A 20,309-nucleotide genomic window follows, 5' to 3' on the forward strand; every position below is an offset into this window, starting at 1 on the left:
CTCAGCGCCACCTGGTCCTCACAACCGCAGAGATTAGAGGGCATTCGTCTTCCAAGTCTCCTGGTCACTCCTGAGTGACATAGATACTGTCCTCTCTGCTCGCTGCTACCTCTCATCTAGAATCCACCTTCGGATTTCACCGGACACTTTCTCCTACTTCAGCAGCGGCACTTTTCTGAAGTCCTCCACTGGGTTAGACGGCTGTTTCCGACAACACTAGACACCTATGCACTAAGCTTCCCTGGTGCAGGTAACATGGGTACTAGGGTATCCACGGGTGGGGTGTCTCTCCAACCTTCTGTCTTCTATGAGGTTTCTTTATGGTCCACTGGGAAGGGTCATTAATCTTTAGAAATCCAACCATGCCCCACACGGCACTCCGTGGGGGCCTTATCTACTCAGATAGGGACCTTGGCTGGTTCCTTGGGTCCCCAGCACTTCTACATCCTCTCAACCTTGTCTTGACCCAAGTTGTGGTTCTTATACATCTTTCTTAGTATACGGTTTGGTCCCCCCATTGGTCCACTGCGTATTTCATATTGTTTACTATATTTCTATGCAAAGTATTGCTTGTCTCCGTGTAGGAGGTATCTAAATGTGTTAGAGAGTATATTACAATAAATACATATTTTTATAAATAATTATCTATACTATAAGATTGTATTCTGGTAAAACAAGCTGCTTTACACTCATTCTGGACTCAGCCTGAAGGCTGCTCTCCACAGCTACCACTTAGAGAGCTTTCTAAGACTTCTTAAATCTCCATAAGAGTTGTCTGGACTGGTTCAAGGTACCCACCTACATTAGTGGACATCATATTCCAGACCAGCTTCTCACAATAGTTGTCCCTTAGGGTTCTTGGTGTTTAAGACAATAATTCTGGTTACATTCACTTCCGCTAGGAGGGTGAGTGAGATGCTAGCTCTTCGCTCCAAGCTTCCATTCACTTTATTCCATACGGATAAGATAGTTCTTAGGACCAGACCTGCTTTCCTGCCTAAGGTGGTTACTCCTTTCCACCCAATGCAATCCATCCCTTGACTTCACCGCCTGGGCCATAGAGGTCTGTCCGCTTCTACCAGAGCTTCTTTCTGAATAGGACCAAGGACTTCAGGTTGGACAACCAACTCTTCTTCGGATATGTGGGCAAGATGAAGGGCAAGGCTGCCCACAAGAGAACACTGTCCAGGTGGATCACCTCTTCTGTATCAAGATCTGTTACGCCTTGGCCAAAAAGGATCCTCCTGAAGGTATTCAAGCTAATTCTACCAGAGCTAAGTCTTCTTCTTCGGCTTTGGCTAGAAGTGTCCCAGTTGAAGACATCTGCAAGGTGGCAACTTGGGCCTCCCTCCACACGTTTGCGAAGCACTAGGGCTTGCACTCGAAGGTGAGGCGGGACTACCATTATGCATGTTCTGTACTGCAGGATTTTTTGGTGTAGGTAGGCAGGCACCCTCCGCCAGGAGCAGGACTGCTTGGGATTCAGTTCAAAAGGTGAGGATTCTACAGGCGGATGTATCCATCAGAAGAACAAGCTACTTACCTTTGGTAACGCTTTTTCTGGTGGACATAGTATCTGTATGTGGATTCCTCACTGATCCACCCAGCTCACCTTTGCCTGCCTGTTTATACCAAAAATTAATTGATATGCATTGTGTGTATTTTACTGTTGAAATAATGTGATACTTGACACTAGGAAATGTCGATGATTTAGAATTTCCAGTTTTAATTGTATTTTGTATACTACATATACTTGTGGAAATGTTGTCGTTTCACCTGTTCACCTCAAGAGCACAGAAAAAACAGGTGGAACGGACGTCAGCACACCGACAAGGTCTTCTTATGGCTCCAATGCCGTCACGCTGAGTCGTGTGCGCAGCCATTACATTGTGACGTCCTCATCGACGTGGGAGAGATAATGAGAAAGGTTTCAGTGGAATGCTGCGCATGGGGTAGTTCAAAAGGTGAGGAATCCACATGCAGATACGGTATCCACCAGAAAAAGCTTTACCGAAGGTAAGTAACTTGTTCTTCCAATCAATCCAAGGAGTATCTTTGTTTTCGTCGTAATCTAAAAGAGGACTATCGTAGTGAAATGGAGTTATATATTGTCTTGAAAGTTCTAAAACTGGAATGTTTTGTTTGTGATATATTTTCTGTTCTTTAAAGGGCTGCATGTTGAAGCATCAATAAAAAGCTATTATACAGGTATAATGTTAGCCTCCGTTGTCTTTAATAAAATCAAGATCTCTTTGAATGTTAATTGGAGAATCGCCATTACAACACTGTTGCGGGGAGCGCATTAATAGCCAACAATCGTGTTTTAGTACGTGGTGGTTTTATTTGTTGAAATAGAAAGTCCGTACAAGTTTTCCTCGTGGAAGTTCTCCTAGGTGATCGGCTCCTCTCGGGTCTCTGCTTTCGCCTCGTAGCCTCTGCCTTCTCCCGGATTGGGCTCCTTCTCGTTTCACCGGTATCAGTCTCCGTGGTTGAGCCGTCAGTCGCCTCGGAGCAAAGTACAAGAGAGGACGTATCAGTACGGGTGAAATCACTCTTTAGTGAGGGAAAAGGGAGTGAGGGACCCCGAGGTGCAGCTATACAACAACGGTGAAGGGGGAGGAAGGATAGGTGCTGGACGGGTTACTGGGGACCCAGGGAAAGGTAAGGGATTTAAACTACACGCGGTTTCCCCGCCTCTTCACCCAACCCGAGATACGGTCACGTACCTCTGTGAGCCACACGCCTCCAGGTCCCGTGTGGCTGGGCGGCTCGTGATGCCGTTGGCCTCCTGGCTCCCGCGCCGTCGACGGGTCTCGCAAATCTTCCTCTGCCTCGATCGATGGTAATTCGGGTCTTTCCTCCGCCTTCTCAGTCTCGGTCACTTCTTTCCACCACCTTCCTCTCGACACAGCGTCCTCCTCTCCAACTCCCACGCCGGTGAACAAGCACACCTGGCTCTCCTCCCCGGTCGTATTTACTTCCTGATTGGGCCCGCCTCCTCCTCCGGACGCTGCCAGTTAAAGGGCCAGTCCAGATTATCCTCTTCGTCACAGCTATACCATTCGGCCGGTCCGGCCGCGACCTGTGATGAGGGAGGCTGAAAAGACAGGAGGGGGGGTCACAGGTTGAGTCTCTACTAGGGTAGGCACCAGCCGTCGAGGCGCCTTCCGGACCACCGACCCCGTCACACACCATCCCCCCTGGACTCTTCCGATCGGGAAGAGGATGCCGAGACAGAAAGTCCGCCCCGGTATTGTCAACCCCCTTACGGTGGTGAATGGTGAAAACATATGGCTGCAGAGTCAGGAACCACCTCATGACCCTAGCATTATTGGACTTGTTTCGGGCCATCCACAGCAAAGGGGCGTGATCAGTATAAAGGTGAAATGGGTGACCCTCCAGATAGTACGATAGCTTTTCCACCGCCCATTTGACAGCCAGACATTCTTTCTCCACCGTGGGATATTTTAGTTCACGCGGAAATAGTTTCCGGCTAATAAATAAGATGGGATGGTCTTTCCCGTCATCCCCCTCCTGCGACAACACCGCCCTTACCCCATACTCGGAGGCATCTGTGTGCAGTGAAAAAGGCCTCGAAAAGTCAGGTGAACACAGAATGGGGGTTGAGGTGATCAGTCTTTTCAGTTCATGGAAAGCCTCCTGCATAGCGGGCGTTGGGGCCGTCAGGACCGTGGGTTTGACCCCGGTCCTCAAGGTATTTGTCAGAGGGGCGGCCAGTTGTGCAAACCGAGGTATAAACCTCCTATAATATCCAATAAGGCCTAAAAAGGCTCATCTCTTTCCTGGTGCTAGGAAACTTCGTCTCAGCTATGGCTCTCACTTTCTCAAATTGAGGCTCTATCAGTCCGTGCCCCAACACATACCCCAAATACTTCACTTTCTGATAGGCTATTCTCGACTTTTTGGCATTTATCTTCAGGCCTGCACTTTCTAAAGTTCTGAATAGCTTTTGCAGGTGCTCCAAGTGTGTTTTCCAGTCTGGGCTAAAGACGACTATGTCATCGAGGTAAGCCGAAGTAAAGGTGTTGATGTCCTTCAATACCTGGTTCATTAACCTTTGAAAAGTTGCCGGGGCACCATGTAATCCAAAAGGCAATACGGTAAACTCATAATGCCCCTCGTCCGTAGTGAAGGCGGTTTTCTGGCGGTCTTCTTCTCTAAGGGGTACCTGCCAGTACCCCTTGGTTAAATCGATGGTGGAAATATACTTGGAGTCTCCCAGCTTCTCTATCAACTCATCAATACGTGGGATGGGATAGGCGTTGAACGATGATATGTCGTTGAGGGCCCTGAAGTCCATACAGAACCTCCGCGTTCCGTCTGGTTTCGGTATCATTACGATAGGGCTAGACCAATTGCTCTTGGAGGGTCTGATCACCCCTAGCTCGAGCATGTCTTCCACTTCCTGTCTGATATCGCGTCTGCGAGCGAGCTTCCGGGATTCTGTAGGGTCTGATTCTTACGATCTTCCCTGGAGGGGTGAGGATCTGATGTTCGGCCAAAGTCGTCCTTCCGGGTTTCTCTGAGAAAACCGACGCATGCTGTTGTAGTATCTTCTGGAGGGACAGTTTTTCCTCTTCCCGCAACTCGTCATTGATTACCAGCTGTTTCAGGGTACTCTGGTCTGGTTCCATTTCCGCCGTCGCTAAGTTTGTTTCTTTCGGAGGGGGGCCTATCCACTTCTTCAGCATATTAATGTGGTACACTTGTGTCTTCTTGGGGGTCATTTGAAGCTTTTAGCTGGTGTTCCCTATGGTGCCAACCACTTTATAGGGGCCTCCCCATTCGGCCTTGAACTTCTGAGTGGATGACGGCAACAGGACCAGGGCCCAATCATCTTTCTCCAGTCTTCTCCACTTCTTCCCTTTATAGTAGAACTCTTTCTGTTTCTTTTGACTCTTCTCCAGATGGGTGTACGCCAGGTCTCTGAGTTTCCCCAATTTTGATCTTAATTCTCTGGCGTATTCCAGGGTCTGCCGGGTTTCTTCCGGTACCTCGTTTTCCCAGGCTTCCTTTGTCATGTCCAACAAGGAGCGGGGTTGTCTACCGTATAACAACTCAAAGGATGATATTCCTAGACTGCTTTGTTTCTGGCTTCTAATCACGTACAGAGCCAAGGGCAATATTCGGTCCCATTCGGTCCCGTTGATCGCTAACATTTTCCGTAGGGTTGTTTTCAGGGTCCGGTTATATCGTTCCACTAACCCATCTGTTTGCGGGTGATACACCGATGTTCTGATCTGTTGGATATTCAGCAGCTGGCAAACTTCTTTCATTAAGCGGGACATAAACGGGGTGCCCTGGTCCGTTAGGATTTCCTTCGGGAATCCCACCCGAGAAAACAGTTCAAGCATCCGGTCCACTATTTGTTTTGTAGTGGTCGTAGACAAAGGAAAGGCTTCAGTGAATCTGGTTGCGTAATCGACTATTACCAGTACCTATTGATTGTTTTTCCTCGTTTTTGGAAGAGGGCCTATCAGGTCCATTCCTACCCTCTCAAACGGTACCCCAATGATAGGAAGAGGCTGAAGAGGCACTGCAGGAGGACGCGTCATGTTTCTTTTCTGACAGACATCACACTTTTGGCAGTACGACATGGTGTCTCTGTATACTCCTGGCCAATAGAAGTGTCTCAGGATTGACTGGGTCGTCTTCTCGGCCCCTGTGTGTCCAGCCACCAAATGCGCGTGTGAGTAGAACAATACTTGTTCCCTAAACGGGACAGACACTAACAACTGCTCAGGATCGTCTTTTTGTCCCTGCCTATACAAGAGGTCATCCTTTAGGAAAAACCTGGGGTATCAGGGGGGGACCAGGTCCTGCGTTTGTTGGGCTTGCTCCCAGGCATTAAAGAGAGTGTTGTTGTTTGATTGAGCAAACCTAAAACTTCGGTCCAGCACCCAGGGCTCGGCTGACACCATTGCCGAAAAAGGGGTTTTGTTACCTCGATCTGCACGGACTGGCCTTTGCCCCTCCCTCATACTTTTCTTGAACATGGCGATAAAAGAGGGGTTGTCTGTTCCGATTATGAGGTCCTCGGGTAGGGAGGGCAATACCCCTACTCTGATGTCTTGGGGGTCCCCTTCCACGGGGACAAGGGGCAGTTGGGCTACGGGATATGGCCTGACGTCCCCATGCACACACTTGATATAAACTCGTTCCTGTGGAATTACTTGGGTTTTTTGTACGTGCTGCGCCTGTACCACTGACTGGCGGCAGCCTGAATCCAACAGTGCTTTGATCAGGGACCCGTTTACTCTCACACTTACTCTAAATGCGTGACCCATTTCCGAAGAGTACAATACAGTCCTGGGAAGGTAGCCCACCTCCATGGGCTCGTCTGCTTGTTTTTTCCTGGGGCAAAGTCGGGCGATATGTCCCCAGTTCCCACACTCGAAACATTGGGGGCCTCCCGTAGTTGGCGGTTCATTTCTCCAGGTTTTGGGTCTCACTGGCTCTGGGACTTTTATCGTATTTTTTTCCATTCTGGGTCCTGACTTTAAGGTTTTATCAGTCTTGTAGGGGAGTAGTCGTGGTTGTGCCCGGGAAAAGGTTGTGGCCATCTCTACGGCCTGGGCAGTGGTTAGATGAGGATGTTGCCGCAACCACTTTTGTGTAGTGAAGGGGAGGGCCTCGAGAAACTGCTCGAGATAAACTCGGTCCATTATGTCCTCCTTACTACTTACTGTAGGGGTTAGCCACTTATCTGCAGCCATCTTGAGCCTGACAAACAATGTTTTAGGGGTCTCCCCCGGTACTCCCCTTTCTTTACGGAACCGAATTCTATAGGCTTCTGTATCGAGCTCCAGATGATCCAAAATGTTCTTCTTAATGTCTTCATAGGAAGTATTCCCCGTAGGATTCGCAACCTGATAAGCTGCCTGGGCCTCCACTACCAGCAAAGGAGCAAGAAAAAATGGCCACTTCGCTACCGGCCACCCATAGGCTCTCGCCGCCCTCTCAAAGTTTAGAAGAAAGGCGTCAGGGTCTTCTCCTGGCTGATATTTTTGCAGGGATACCCCACTGATGTGTTGGTTGCCTCCTCCGGTCATCGGCCAGCTCTTTGGGGAGGGATCTGATTGACGGGCGGTCATGGCTGCCTTCATGATTTCCCTATCAGCTTCAGCGGCTCGCAGATGTTGGTCAATGGCCCATTCCAGCCTCTCCTGACCTTTTACGAGTTGTTGTACCACCAATTCCATCTCTGTTACACCGATGGAGGCACTGCCCGCATTCTCCACCACTGTTGCGGGGAGCGCATTAATAGGCAACAATCGTGTTTTAGTACGTGGTGGTTTTATTTGTTGAAATAGTAAGTCCGTACAAGTTTTCCTCGTGGAAGTTCTCCTAGGTGATCGGCTCCTCTCGGGTCTCTGCTTTCGCCTCGTAGCCTCTGCCTTCTCCCGGATTGGGCTCCTTCTCGTTTCACCGGTATCAGTCTCCGTGGTTGAGCCGTCAGTCGCCTCGGAGCAAAGTACAAGAGAGGACGTATCAGTTCGGGTGAAATCACTCTTTAGTGAGGGAAAAGGGAGTGAGGGATCCCGAGGTGCAGCTATACAACAACAGTGAAGGGGGAGGAAGGATACACTACCCCGCCTCTTCACCCAACCCGAGATACGGTCACGTACCTCTGTGAGCCACACGCCTCCAGGCCGCGTGTGGCTGGGCGGCTCGTGATGCCGTTGGCCTCCTGGCTCCCGCGCCGTCGACTGGGCTCGCAAATCTTCCTTTGCCTCGATCGATGGTAATTCGGGTCTTTCCTCCGCCTTCTCAGTCTCGGTCACTTCTTTCCACCACCTTCCTCTCGACACAGCGTCCTCCTCTCCAACTCCCACGCCGGTGAACAAGCACGCCCGGCTCTCCTCCCCGGTCGTATTTACTTCCTGATTGGGCCCCGCCGCCTCCTCCTCTGGACGCTGCCAGTTAAAGGGCCAGTCCAGATTATCCTCTTCGTCACAGCTATACCATTTGGCCGGTCCGGCCGCGACCTGTGATGAGGGAGGCTGAAAAGACAGGAGGGGGGGGGGGGTCACAGGTTGAGTCTCTACTAGGGTAGGCACCAGCCGTCGAGGCGCCTTCCGGACCACCGACCCGGTCACAAACACACAGAATAGAATTGTTAAATTAGACAATAAGTAACTTTCCCTGGCCTTTGTGCTCCGAATGCTGGTCCACCATTCAGAGCTCTAGATGTTGTTTAGAGCCTTAGACGTTCCTCTGTTTGGCTTACTGTAACTGCAATGCCATTGTGTCATTTAATGTAGTTTCGACCATTACTAAGTGCAATTGTTTTGACTTTTTATGTGACCTACTTAATCAATGTTGATCACTTGTATCTTGAATCCCTTCAGGTTTATCAATGCTCGAAGACGAATTCTTCAGCCCATGCTGGACTCCAGCTCTGCTGAACTCCCCAAGTCCAAGAAAAAGGTAGCTCAAATGCGATCTGTGCAGAGATTCTGGCCAGACTCCATTGCATCAGGAGCATCAGGTGCTTCGCAAGACATGCCTCATCAATACACTGTATCATCTGAAGGTAGGAAGCCACGTCTCTAGCCTGTGGAAGGTGGGAGCTAGGAGGAAGTGAACTGTACCAAAGGGATGTGGAAGTGGGAAGCTAAGAGGTGGTGAACTGTATCAAAAGAGTGGAGAATGTCTAAGTGAACTCCTAGATGGCAACACTTGTATGGTACGAAAGGTGAAAGTTCAGAAATATACAGCCACCCCTGTGGGATAGAAGCTAACAGACAACATGTTGTACGTAGAGAATGGCAGAGATGGAAGCTAGCAGATAAAGAACAGCATCTGGGTATGTGGGTGGTAAAGGTAGTCCACTGTATGCATGAGCTGCTGGAGGTTCAAGCTTAGTAGACTTCTATGCCTACTGGGAGAGCAGGGTGGAGAACTAAATCTACGGGAAGGAGTGTGTCCAAGCTTAACAAGTTGAGTTCAATATCGACATCCTGGGGAAGTTGGAAACTAACTAGTAAGTAAAAACTTATAGGATAGGAGCGTGTGCGAGGTCTCAACAGATGACTATGTGGTAGGGAAGATGTATGTAATTTAACGGTTAGACAGTTATATTAACTTAGTATGACCAAGGTAGAGGCTAACAGGTGGACAGCTGTACCTGCGATATCGAAACATAATAGCTTAAGTCCGCCCGGACTTGTTCCTGAACGGTCGCTCCCTCCTTCCCCCGGTGGTCTCACGCACTGTGGACGCTGCTGATTTCATTTGGTATTGTTACCTTGATTCAGAAATTGACTCGATTGCCTTCCAAGAGCCTCTATATTTGAATAGCGCTGTGCGAGGGGCTTGGTAATTAACTCGCTTGTTTCTCAAAAGCCACTATAATTGTAATTGATTAGCTCTGTGAGAGGGACTTTGTTTTTGACTCGCTTGTCTTCCAAGTGCCACTGTCTTTGACTAGCGCTGTGCCCGTTCAGCTCGTCTTCCAAGTGCCACAATAATTGCAATTGAATAACGCTGTGGGAAGGACTTTGTTTTTGACTCGCTTGTCTGCCAAGTGCCACTGTAATTGACTAGCGCTGTGCCCGTTCAGCTCGTCTTCCAAGTGCCACTATAATTGCAATTGAATAGCGCTGTGCGAGGGACTTTGTGGCACTTTAACAGAACAGTAGGAGCGCTGGTCCATTTGCTGCCCCTGCCTCACCTTCCCTTTGACCCTCCATTTTGTCTGTAGCAGCTCCCTGACCCGCCCCTCCTCCCCGCTACCGCCTCCCAGCTACTGCCCCTCCCACGCTCCGCCCCCTCCACTCTCCATTTATGTCGGATGTCCACACGCGCAGCGTCCACGCGCTACGGCCACGCCGAAGGTGCGCCAAAGGTAAGCCCGTCTACGCCCGTCCGCGCCTGGACCGCGCCCAGCGCCAGACCCCCTGGTCCACGTAATGCCCACCCCTCCCGCATTACTTACGATGCCACTACCCTCCTAGCCTTTAACCCCGGCCGTTCCCCCAACTGCGCCCAAGCCGCTCCTGGACACACCCACGGTCCCTTCTCATGCAACTCCTGCAAGTATGACGGCACCAAGACCAACCCCTCATCCACTAATACCAAACAGAGATCCGACACCAACCACCTTAAATGCATCCTGCTCAACACCCGCTCTGTCCACAGACACGCCATCGACCTTTGGAACCTACTAGACACCATCTCTCCGGACGTCGCCTTCCTAACAGAAACATGGATGAACGCCACCTCAGCTCCAGACATCACCATTGCCATCCCGGAAGACTATAAGATCATACGCAAGGACCGCACCGGCCACACAGGAGGAGGTATCGCTATAGTCCATAAGAAATCCTTCCGCATATCAACCAGCTCAGACGTCAATCTCGCCAACTCTGAACACCTTCACTTCCAGATCCACATCGACCCCAAGACCACACTCAGAGGCACCCTCCTTTACAGGACCCCGCGCACAGTTTAGCGAAGACATCACAGACTTCATCACTCCACACGCGCTCCCCTCCAAGGACTACATCCTTTTGGGAGACCTCAACTTTCACCTTGAAAAGAACAACGACCGCAACACCTCCACCCTTTTGGACAACCTCGCCAACCTCGGACTTAAACAACTTGTCACCACCTCCACCCACACCGCAGGTCACACACTCGACCCTATCTTCACCTCCAGCAAACATGTCTCCTTCAGCCACACCACAGATCTCCTTTGGACTGACCACAGCTGCGTTCACTTCACCTACAACAAGCCCACTTCTAACAACCACCCCCAACCCACCCTGCAAAGAAACTGGAACAAAATCACCATCGACCAGATCTCCTCTTCGCTTCTTCTAAACCCCCCAGCACACTCTTCTAACCCAGACCAAGCAGCCACCAACCTCACCCAATGGTTATCCAACAGCGCCGACATCTCAGCGCCACTGAAAAAACGACAAATCAAACTAGGCAGCAAGAAGGCGTCCTGGTTCAATGATGATCTTAAGAAATCCAAGAAACTCTGCCGCTCCCTTGAGAAGGCCTGGAAAAAAGACCCAACCACCAGCTCCAAGGACGCCTTCAAAAATGCCACCCGCATACACCACCAACTGATCCGGACCTCCAAAAAAGCCGCTTTCAAGGACCGACTAGATAACAACGCCCACAACAGCAAGGAATTATTCAACATCGTCAAGGAATTTACCAACCCCTCGGCCAACTCCAACGACATCACCCCCTCTCAAGCCCTCTGCGACTCCCTAGCCTCATTCTTCCACAACAAAATCGCAGACATCCACAACAGCTTCGACAACCTACCCGAAGACCAACCCACACAACCCTCTGCAGGACCCCCACCCCCCACCCCCCTTGAACATCCTCAATGACTGGAACCCAATCTCCACTGAGGACACCATCCGCCTGATGAACTCTATCCACTCTGGATCCCCCACAGACCCTTGCCCTCACCACATCTTTAACAAAGTAGACTCCATTATAGCACCGCACCTCCGAGACGTCATCAACTGCTCCCTCAACTCCGCCACCTTCCCGGAAAGCTGGAAGCATGCCGAACTCAGCGCCCTCCTGAAGAAACCCACAGCTGACCCCACCAAACTCAAAAACTACCGCCCTATCTCACTCCTTCCATTCCCTGCCAAAGTCATTGAGAAAGCTGTCAACAATCAACTCGCCGCCTTCCTCGAAACCAACAAATCCCTCGACTCCTCACAATCCGGCTTCCGAGCCAAACACAGCACTGAGACCGCACTCATCGCTGCAACTGACGACATTCGATCTCTTCTAGACAACGGAGACACAGTCGCCCTCATCCTTCTCGACCTCTCCGCAGCCTTCGACACAGTCTGTCACAGCACCCTTCTACAGCGCCTCAGAAACATCGAAATCCAAGGAAAAGCACTGGAATGGATCACTTCGTTCCTCACCGGAAGAACCCAGAGAGTCCGCCTCCCACCATTCAAGTCAGAGGCCACTGAAGTCATTTGTGGCGTGCCACAAAGATCTTCTCTCAGCCCCACCCTCTTCAACGTATACATGAGCCCCCTTGCAACCATCGCTCGCCAACACAACCTCAACATCATCTCCTACGCTGACGACACCCAACTGATCCTCTCACTCACCAAAGACCCTAACATCGCCAAAACCAACCTACACGAAGGAATGAAAGAAGTAGCCGAGTGGATGAAGCACAGCCGTCTGAAACTGAACTCCGACAAAACTGAAGTCCTCATCTTAGGCACCTCCCCCTCCGCCTGGGATGACTCTTGGTGGCCAGAGGCCCTTGGAAAGGCACCCATCCCGACAGACCACGCACGGAACCTGGGTATCATCCTGGACTCCTCACTCTCGATGACCAGACAAGTCAACGCCGTTTCATCATCTTGTTTCAACATCCTACGCATGCTCAAAAAAACATTTCGCTGGATCCCCACCGAAACTCGTAAAACGGTCACCCACGCACTGGTCACTAGCCGACTGGACTACGGAAACACCCTCTACGCCGGCACCACCGCAAAACTCCAGAAAAAACTCCAACGCATCCAGAACGCCTCTGCCAGGCTCATACTAGACATCCCGCGTAAAGAACACATCTCTGGTCATCTGAAAACCCTCCACTGGCTCCCCGTAAATAAGAGGATTACTTTCCGCCTCCTAACCCACGCACACAAAGCACTTTACGAACTTGGACCTGAATGCCTCAACACACGACTGTCCTTCTACATCCCCTCCCGTCAGTTACGATCCTCCAACCAAGCTCTTGCCACTGTACCTCACATCAACAAAACCACCATGGGAGGCAGATCCTTCTCCTACCTGGCAGCTAAAACGTGGAAGTCTCTTCCCACTCACCTTCGCCTTACTCAGAACCACCTAGCATTCAGAAAGCAACTTAAAACTTGGATATTCAACAAGTAATTCCCCACCCCTCCGCAAGCGCCTTGAGACCCTATGGGTATGTAGCGCGCTATATAAATCTCTCTGACTTGGCTTGACTAGACGTGGAGGATGGTAAAATCAAAGAAGGAAGGTGGGCGGAGGTAAGTAAACCAGCAGAGATTAGACCTATAGATGGGTATTGAACTGTACATCTCAATAACTTCAATGTGCTATTAAGGTTTGCTTTATAAAGAAAATAAAGTGTCCTTTATTAATGTGTAAGTAAACAGTACAATTAACATAAGCAAAGAAAACCAGAAGGACCTACCACCTTCTAGTCACAAATTGCAACCACAAAAGTCTTTTAAGCTCTCTTGAGGTAGGGGCTTGATTTCCAGTTAACACCGAGGTCCCAAGTCTTTGTTATTATACTGCGGAATGCTTTGGGTCGACTCAGTAAAGTTTGGAAAGACCCATGTTTCCTTACCTAAAAATTGACTTTTAGTGGCAGGATATAGGCAGAGATACCAGCATACCTACATTTACTCTGATGCTGGCACCTTTGTACTCAAGAATGCTCTTGAGCAAAAGATGGCATTTTACAAAACATTTAAAATATACAGCCTTTAAAATGGCTTTAAAAATATTTCTGGTTGCTCTGAGAAATATCGTCAGGGGTAGTGGCCAGCTACCATTGAAGTCCAGGTATTGCCACAGTCTCAGTTGAATTTAAGTTAATTTAATTCAACCCATCCACAAATAATTAGAAGATATTTTTGTGGATACTTCTAACTGAGGATTCCTTACTTTTAGACTGTCCCCCGGTGCCAGACTCGATCTGGAGAATTGTTTAGCAACGCCCCAGAGGGCCAATAGGTAGAGCCGTGTGGTTCCCCAATGACAACATACTGCCTTGGAAGTTACAGAGCGGAGCTGCATAGAAGTTCCACACCTGTGCCCTGACTTTTCTTCTTTTCTTTTTGGACGTTCCCTTGCAGATCTGGAGTTCCGCTCCCAAGTTCATTTTTTTCTGGAAACTCCAAAACCTTTTGCAGTGTGCTAGAAATTGATCTCCGTGCCACAAACAGGATTCAAGCCATGCAGAGACTGCAGTAGTAGATGTCGGTCATTGACCCACACAAGGCGTGTTTCTGATGCTTGGGCTTCAGGCACAACTCTTAGTTGTGCGACCACAAATGTGCCTTCATGCATCTCAAGGCAATTTTGGACTGAGAAGTGAAACTGTACACAGACGAACACAAGTAGAGGTCCCAGTCGAAGCACAGGTTCCACTCCCACTCCAGGTCTTGGGGCTGGACACAGGCCCTGTCTCTGGGCTTCTCCTGCAAGAAATCCACTTCTAGGTCAAAGTCTTCTGGTAAGTCCATATCAAAGTCTAGACACAAGCCTGAGTGGGCAAAGCAGGACTCACCCATACTGCCACTCAAAGTATAGTGAGAAGGCGCGAGGGCTTCTTGGTAAAGATCACACTCCATGTTGTCTCCAGGCTGTACTGCAGATCCCAGGTGCAATTTCAGCCCCCTCTAGAGTGCTAGAACGACACAGAGCTACAGAGGTCCCCAGTCAGACTTCTGTCGGCTGCTCCATCATAACTCGCCTACCCCTGCGGGGCTTGCTTCTGTGCCCTGAAGCAGAGGTCGGCCCGGGACCAGGGTTTAATTCCCGACGCCGCAATGTCTTGGGCTCAATGTCCGCGGACTCGATAATTCTCGCCTCGGCGCCTACTCTAATCATGGGTCCCACGCTGCAACTCTGGGCAATAGCTTGCTTAATCTCCACAACGGCCCCAACAGCGCTGGGATGCCTGGCTTCACCTTGGGGGTGCCCAGGAGGAGCATCTCACAGGGAGAGCCAGGAAGGGTTCCACAGCGGTATACAGCGCCGGGACGCCCCGTTGCTGGGGCAGCTGTGCGCTTTACAAGTATACTACATTTACACATTTACATTTACATTCTTCTTCCCCTGCTGCAGTGGCTACCAAAAGCTGCTTTAGTGTAACACAGGAGACTAGATGACGTCCTTGGACTATGCAGTACGCTCCTTTCCATATACCCATCCTGCAGTCCCATGGGCTTTACCTGCGGTTCAAAGTGGGCCACAACCATTTTCAATTTACTGTGCTCTCCTTTGACGTTACTGCTGCCCCTCTGGTGCTCACGAAAGTAATGGTAGTGGTCGCTGTCCATATTCAGAGGTTGTGGGTACACGTATTCAGGTATCTAGACAACTGGCTGCTCAAGGTGAGCTCAGCACTGTCGGTTGTAGGTCACCTCTGGATGACACCCCCAATATTGATGTTGGGTCTCAACCTCAACCAGCCAAAGTCCATCCTGAGTCCTAATCAAATATTTCCATTCAATGGGGCAATTCAAGGCCTTTCCTCCACTGAATTGAATTGAATATGGGACTTATAGAACGCAATCTGTCACTCTGAAAGGAGCATCCTGGCGCTGAACAATTGAGGACTAGCTTAACAGAACGGAACAGGGGCCTAAATAAGGGCTTGGCAGAATGCATCTGATGCTCCGAAGATCCAGGTTTTTAGGGCCTTCTAAACTGTGCTTCTGTTTCTAGGGTCCTCAATTTGTTAGGCATAAGGTTCCAGGCTTTGGTTCCTAACACTGTTGCCGACTTCCCTCCAAGGGTTTTGAGCCTGAATTCAGGGAGTTTGAGGAGGTTAGCCGACGAGGATCTAAGTGTCCTCGTTGTGGTATAAGGTGTAAATCTTGATGAGATATGTAGGTCCTAGATGACGAACCACTCTGAAAGTGGTTAAGAGAAGTTTGAATAGGATTCTCTTGTGAAGCGGGAGCCAGTGAAGAGATTTCAAAGCCGCTGAGGCAGAAGCCCTACTCAGGAGTTTTTGTACCAAGTGGGCTGCTGCATGCTGAACTACTTGTAGTCTTTTCGAAGTAGATTTGTTAATCCCCGCCAGATGGCTGTTACAGTAGTCCAGCCGTGGGAGAATCAACGCCACCGCCACTGACTTCCTAGCGAAAGAGGAATCAAATCGAAAAATGTCTTTAATGTTTTAATTAGGCCAAAACAAGTCCCTGCTGCCTTGAGTGCATGAAGTTTGAATGAGAGGATTAAATAGAACTCCCAGATTTTTTGCCACTTCGACAGTGGAGGGTGGTACTGTCGCGTCTTCTGGCCACCAAGTCCTGGGCTGAAAGGGATTGTCTTTCCCTATTAACAAAATCTCCGTCTTGTCAGAGTTACACCTGAGGTGGTTATTTCTCATCCAATGAATGACCTCAGTGAGGCAGAGTTTAAAGTTCCGTTCTGCAGCTGTAGAATCCTTGTCAAGGAACAAGATCAGCTGTGTGTCGTCGGTGTAGGATGTTACCTCAATTCCGAATGACGAGATAAGGGAAATAAGGGGGGTCATGTATATATTAAACAGGAGTGGGCTGAGTGAAGAGCCCTGTGGAACTCCTGCTGTGATGGATCGTTCGGGGGAGAGAAACGTACCCAGAGAGACCGCTTGCCTATCGTTAGACAAAAAGGATTTAATCCAGGCCAAAACAATGCTGGAGATGCCGCTGGTTTTTAGTCTAGCCAATAGTATTTCATGGGAGATGGTATCGAAAGCGGCCGACAAATCGAGCAGGATCAATACTGTTTTTCTACCTTTATCTGTAAGAAATGTTCGAGGCATATGAGCTGCAGATTTTTACATTTATGCATAGATCGCCATCTACTGTTCGGCTCGGATGCTTGCACTTTGTTGTCTTGGAAGAGTCTTTTGTAGTCACAAGATAAGTGACTCTTCCCTTGGACGATAGTGCGCTTGGGCATCAACTCCATCTTCAGATTGTTTTTTTCAGCCATTGGGTTCGGGTGTAACTTTTGTTCTCCAGTTCGGTACCGTATATTCGAGGCATGTGTAATGCTGAATTCATATCTTTTGTTGTTCAGAATTCATATCTGTGCATAGATCGCCGCCTAGTGTTGGGTCCGGTTGATTTCACTTTGTTGTCTTGGAAGAGTCTTGGAAGTATCACGAGATAGGTGACTCCTCCCCTGTACTACAGTGCGCATGGGCATCCTCTCCATCCTCAGATTGTTTTTTCCACCATTGGGTTCGGATGTTATTCCTACACTCCAACTTCGGAATCGAAACAAAACTTTTATAAAGGCCAAAAGGCCTTCGAATTCGAGGGTATTGTTCTCGCTCTGTACCTCTTGACTCGATAAAGCTTTCCATCTCGAATCGGTCGCCGACGCGGGCCGTTGGGCCTGCTGTCGATGGAAATGAGCCCGTTTAAAAGATGCCCACAATGCCAGTTCCCGCATACTGACAAGCATCAAGTATGCAACAAGTGCCTTTCTTCAGACCATAAGGAAGAAACCTGCCCAGCCTGCGCCCAGTTTCGGTCGAAGAAAACCACACGGAATCGACGGGCCGCTAGGCAAGAGATGCAGCGACAAGCACCAGAACCGGACAACATCTTCAATGAGGACCAGGAACTTCAAGAAGCTCCAGATTCGGACCTAGAGATCGTCACCGTCAAGGACTACTCTGTCTCCGATGACGAGATCCCACCGGAGCAAATCGTGAGTACACTGCGCCCGACACCGATTACCCCGTTAACAAAGGCTCCGGTCGAGGCATCGCCAAAAGGCCTTAGCCGAGATCCCCAAAAAAACATTTGCCAGCCGGCTCGGCTCTGAAACCGAAATCTTCAGAGACCCCAGGGCTAAGTACCGCAATCCCAAAGAAGGTTCCAGAGCCTAAAAAGGTAGTCGACCCGAAGGCCGTCGACCCCAAGAAAAACGTACAGCCTAAAGGCGTTGATCCAAAGAACACCGTTGAGCCGAAAAAGGCCGTACAGCCTAAAAGCGTCGACCCCAAGAAAAACGTCGACCCGAAAAAGGCCAGCGAGCCGAAGGGCGCCGGCCCGAAACAAGCCGTCGAGCCCTAAAAGGACGCCAAGCCGAAGGGCGCCGACACAAAAAATGACGTCGACCCGAAAAGGCCGCCTGTGCCAAAAGTCGCCGAACCAAAGAAGGTCGCCGACGGGAAGGATGCCGTATCGAAGCCTATAATCTGGCCGAAGAAGGCTATCGACCCGAAGACCAGTGCTCCAAACACACCTGTCGATCCTAAAAATACCATCGACTCGGGAAAGGACAGTCAACCAAAAAATGATGTTGAGCACAAGAAACGTGTCGAACCGAAAGACCCGGTCGACCCGAAAACACTCGCCGACCCGAAAAAAGGGCCAGAGCCAAAGAAAAGCACTAAGGCACCAAAAGTCGTTGAAGCAGAAGGTGTTGTCGACCCAAAAAAGTCACAACCAAGAACAGTGGAGGAAGAACTCTTCCATCCCGATCCAGAAGACGACCAAGCAAAGATATATATTAATCCAGAAACTGGTAAAGTGACAATCCTGCACAGGAAAAAGAGGCCTCTGGACACTGACTCTCATTCCCCTATTCCACTAAAAAAGAAGGACTTTGGGACTTCTCCATCTAATCCCTTCATTCCATTCTATCCCATTATGCCTACTCTCCTTTTCCTCCTTACTCTCCTTCTCACTATGGGGACAATGAGGGGAACACAGGGGAGGATCCTCAGCCTGATTATGATTATCCACAGGATCCTGAGCCACAAAATGAACCATGGGAGGAGCCAACTGACCCTTATAACACCCATCCCATCCCTGATGTCTCCTCTTATCCAACTAAGCCTTCACCCACTGATGACACCATTGTCTTCAACCAATTAACTGCATCGCTGCTGCGGCGATTTTTGCGCTATGCGGCAATTTTTAAATTACTGCGCTACATGACGAGCTCAGCTCGTCATCAGCACACGCCACCCGTGGGTGATGACGAGCTGAGCTCGTCATCAGCATCGAAGGGGTTAATAAACAGGGCAGCACAGTACCACAATGTAGATATGCATAATGACCCTGTAAAGGAAGACTTCTTATTTGACACCTTCCCTACTTCAGAAAAAAGTGTCAGAACACTTCCTATGCTAAAGGGAATGTTAAAACACGCACCTGACATATTTAAGGATACAGCCAGGGCACGGATAATCAATCCCAGGATTGAGAACAAGTATAGAGCAGCCCCTACAGACCCTACCTACATCAGAGGGCAATTACCATTAGACTCACTAGTGGTGGCTAATGCACGAAAAAGGGCCAACTCACAGACAACGGGGGAAGCCCCTCCCCCGATAAGGAGTTAAAGATACTAGAAGCCTCAGGTAAAAGGGTAGTAGCACAGGCCTCCAATTCATGGAGGATTGCCAATACACAAGCTTTGCTAGCTCGTTACAACAGGGCACATTACGACCAGCTTGAAAGCTTAATGCAACACCTGCCTGAGCCTTTTAAAGCCCAAGCTGATGACCTCATACAGGAGGGAAAGTTCATCACAAACGCCTCCATCAAATGTGTGCTTGATGCAGCAGACACCGCAGCCAGGTCTATTAACACTAGTGTTTTACTAAGGCGACATGGATGGCTGCGTATTTCAGGCTTTAAGAATGAGGTGCAGTCCACCATCCTTAATCAGCAGTCAACCAAGACTTCCTTTTTGGCCCTACTGTCGACACCATTTTAGTTAAAATGAAGAAGGACACAGTTTGCGCAAAGTCAATGGGAGCATTGCAGTTTCAGCAACACAGAAGTTCCTTTCGATGCTCCTCATACAGGCCAGCTACACGAGGCAATACTTCCAAAACATCATCATCATAGAAAGGCAACACACAAAGTTCCTTTACCAAAAACTCCAACAGAGGAGGTTATCGGGGAAACAATAATAAGGGAAGAGGACGTGGAGGCAATAACACCAGAGCCTCCACTACCACAAAACAGTGACTTAATCACGCTACCTCCGGACCACCTTACACCGGTCGGAGGCAGACTCCAACAATTCCTACCTGTCTGGAACGCAATTACCACGGACAGGTGGGTGAGACAAATTATCCAGTATGGTTATTGCCTGGAACTCACTTCTATCCCCCAAACATACCACCCAGACACCGTCCTATGTCCAAAGAACACATCACCCTGCTACAACAAGAGGTGAAATGCTTGCTGGAAAAGGGGGCCATAGAGCCAGTCCCTTTCCAACATCAAGGGACAGGAGTATATTCCCTATACTTCCTTATTCCCAAGAAGGACGGTTCCCTCAGACCAATATTGGACCTCAGACCCCTAAATCAATACATACTGGCAGAGCACTTCCATATGATCACACTACAGCAAGTGCTCCCACTACTACAGCAAGGAGACTTCCTAGCAACATTGGACCTCAAGGATGCGTATTTTCACATACCCATCCATCCAGCTCACAGAAAATATCTCAGGTTCACAATAGAAGGTCAACACTACCAATTCAAGGTCTTGCCCATCGGGGTAACCACAGCTCCAAGAGTGTTT

General features: G+C 49.4%; 1 protein-coding gene across 2 annotated transcripts in view; it reads left to right on the forward strand.

Annotated features, from left to right (window-relative positions):
* PKNOX1 (PBX/knotted 1 homeobox 1) overlaps window positions 1-20,309 on the forward strand; it is a 362,665-nt gene that overhangs the window by 312,410 nt on the left and 29,946 nt on the right. For both annotated transcript variants that reach the window (XM_086935872.1, XM_086935873.1), the window contains one exon: window positions 8,373-8,557. In XM_086935872.1, the coding sequence (XP_086791998.1) occupies window positions 8,373-8,557 (185 nt within the window). The remainder of the gene's footprint in view (window positions 1-8,372; window positions 8,558-20,309) is intronic.

Source organism: Lissotriton vulgaris, chromosome 8, assembly GCF_964263255.1.
Source record: "Lissotriton vulgaris chromosome 8, aLisVul1.2, whole genome shotgun sequence".
NCBI classification, from domain to species: Eukaryota; Metazoa; Chordata; class Amphibia; order Caudata; family Salamandridae; genus Lissotriton; species Lissotriton vulgaris.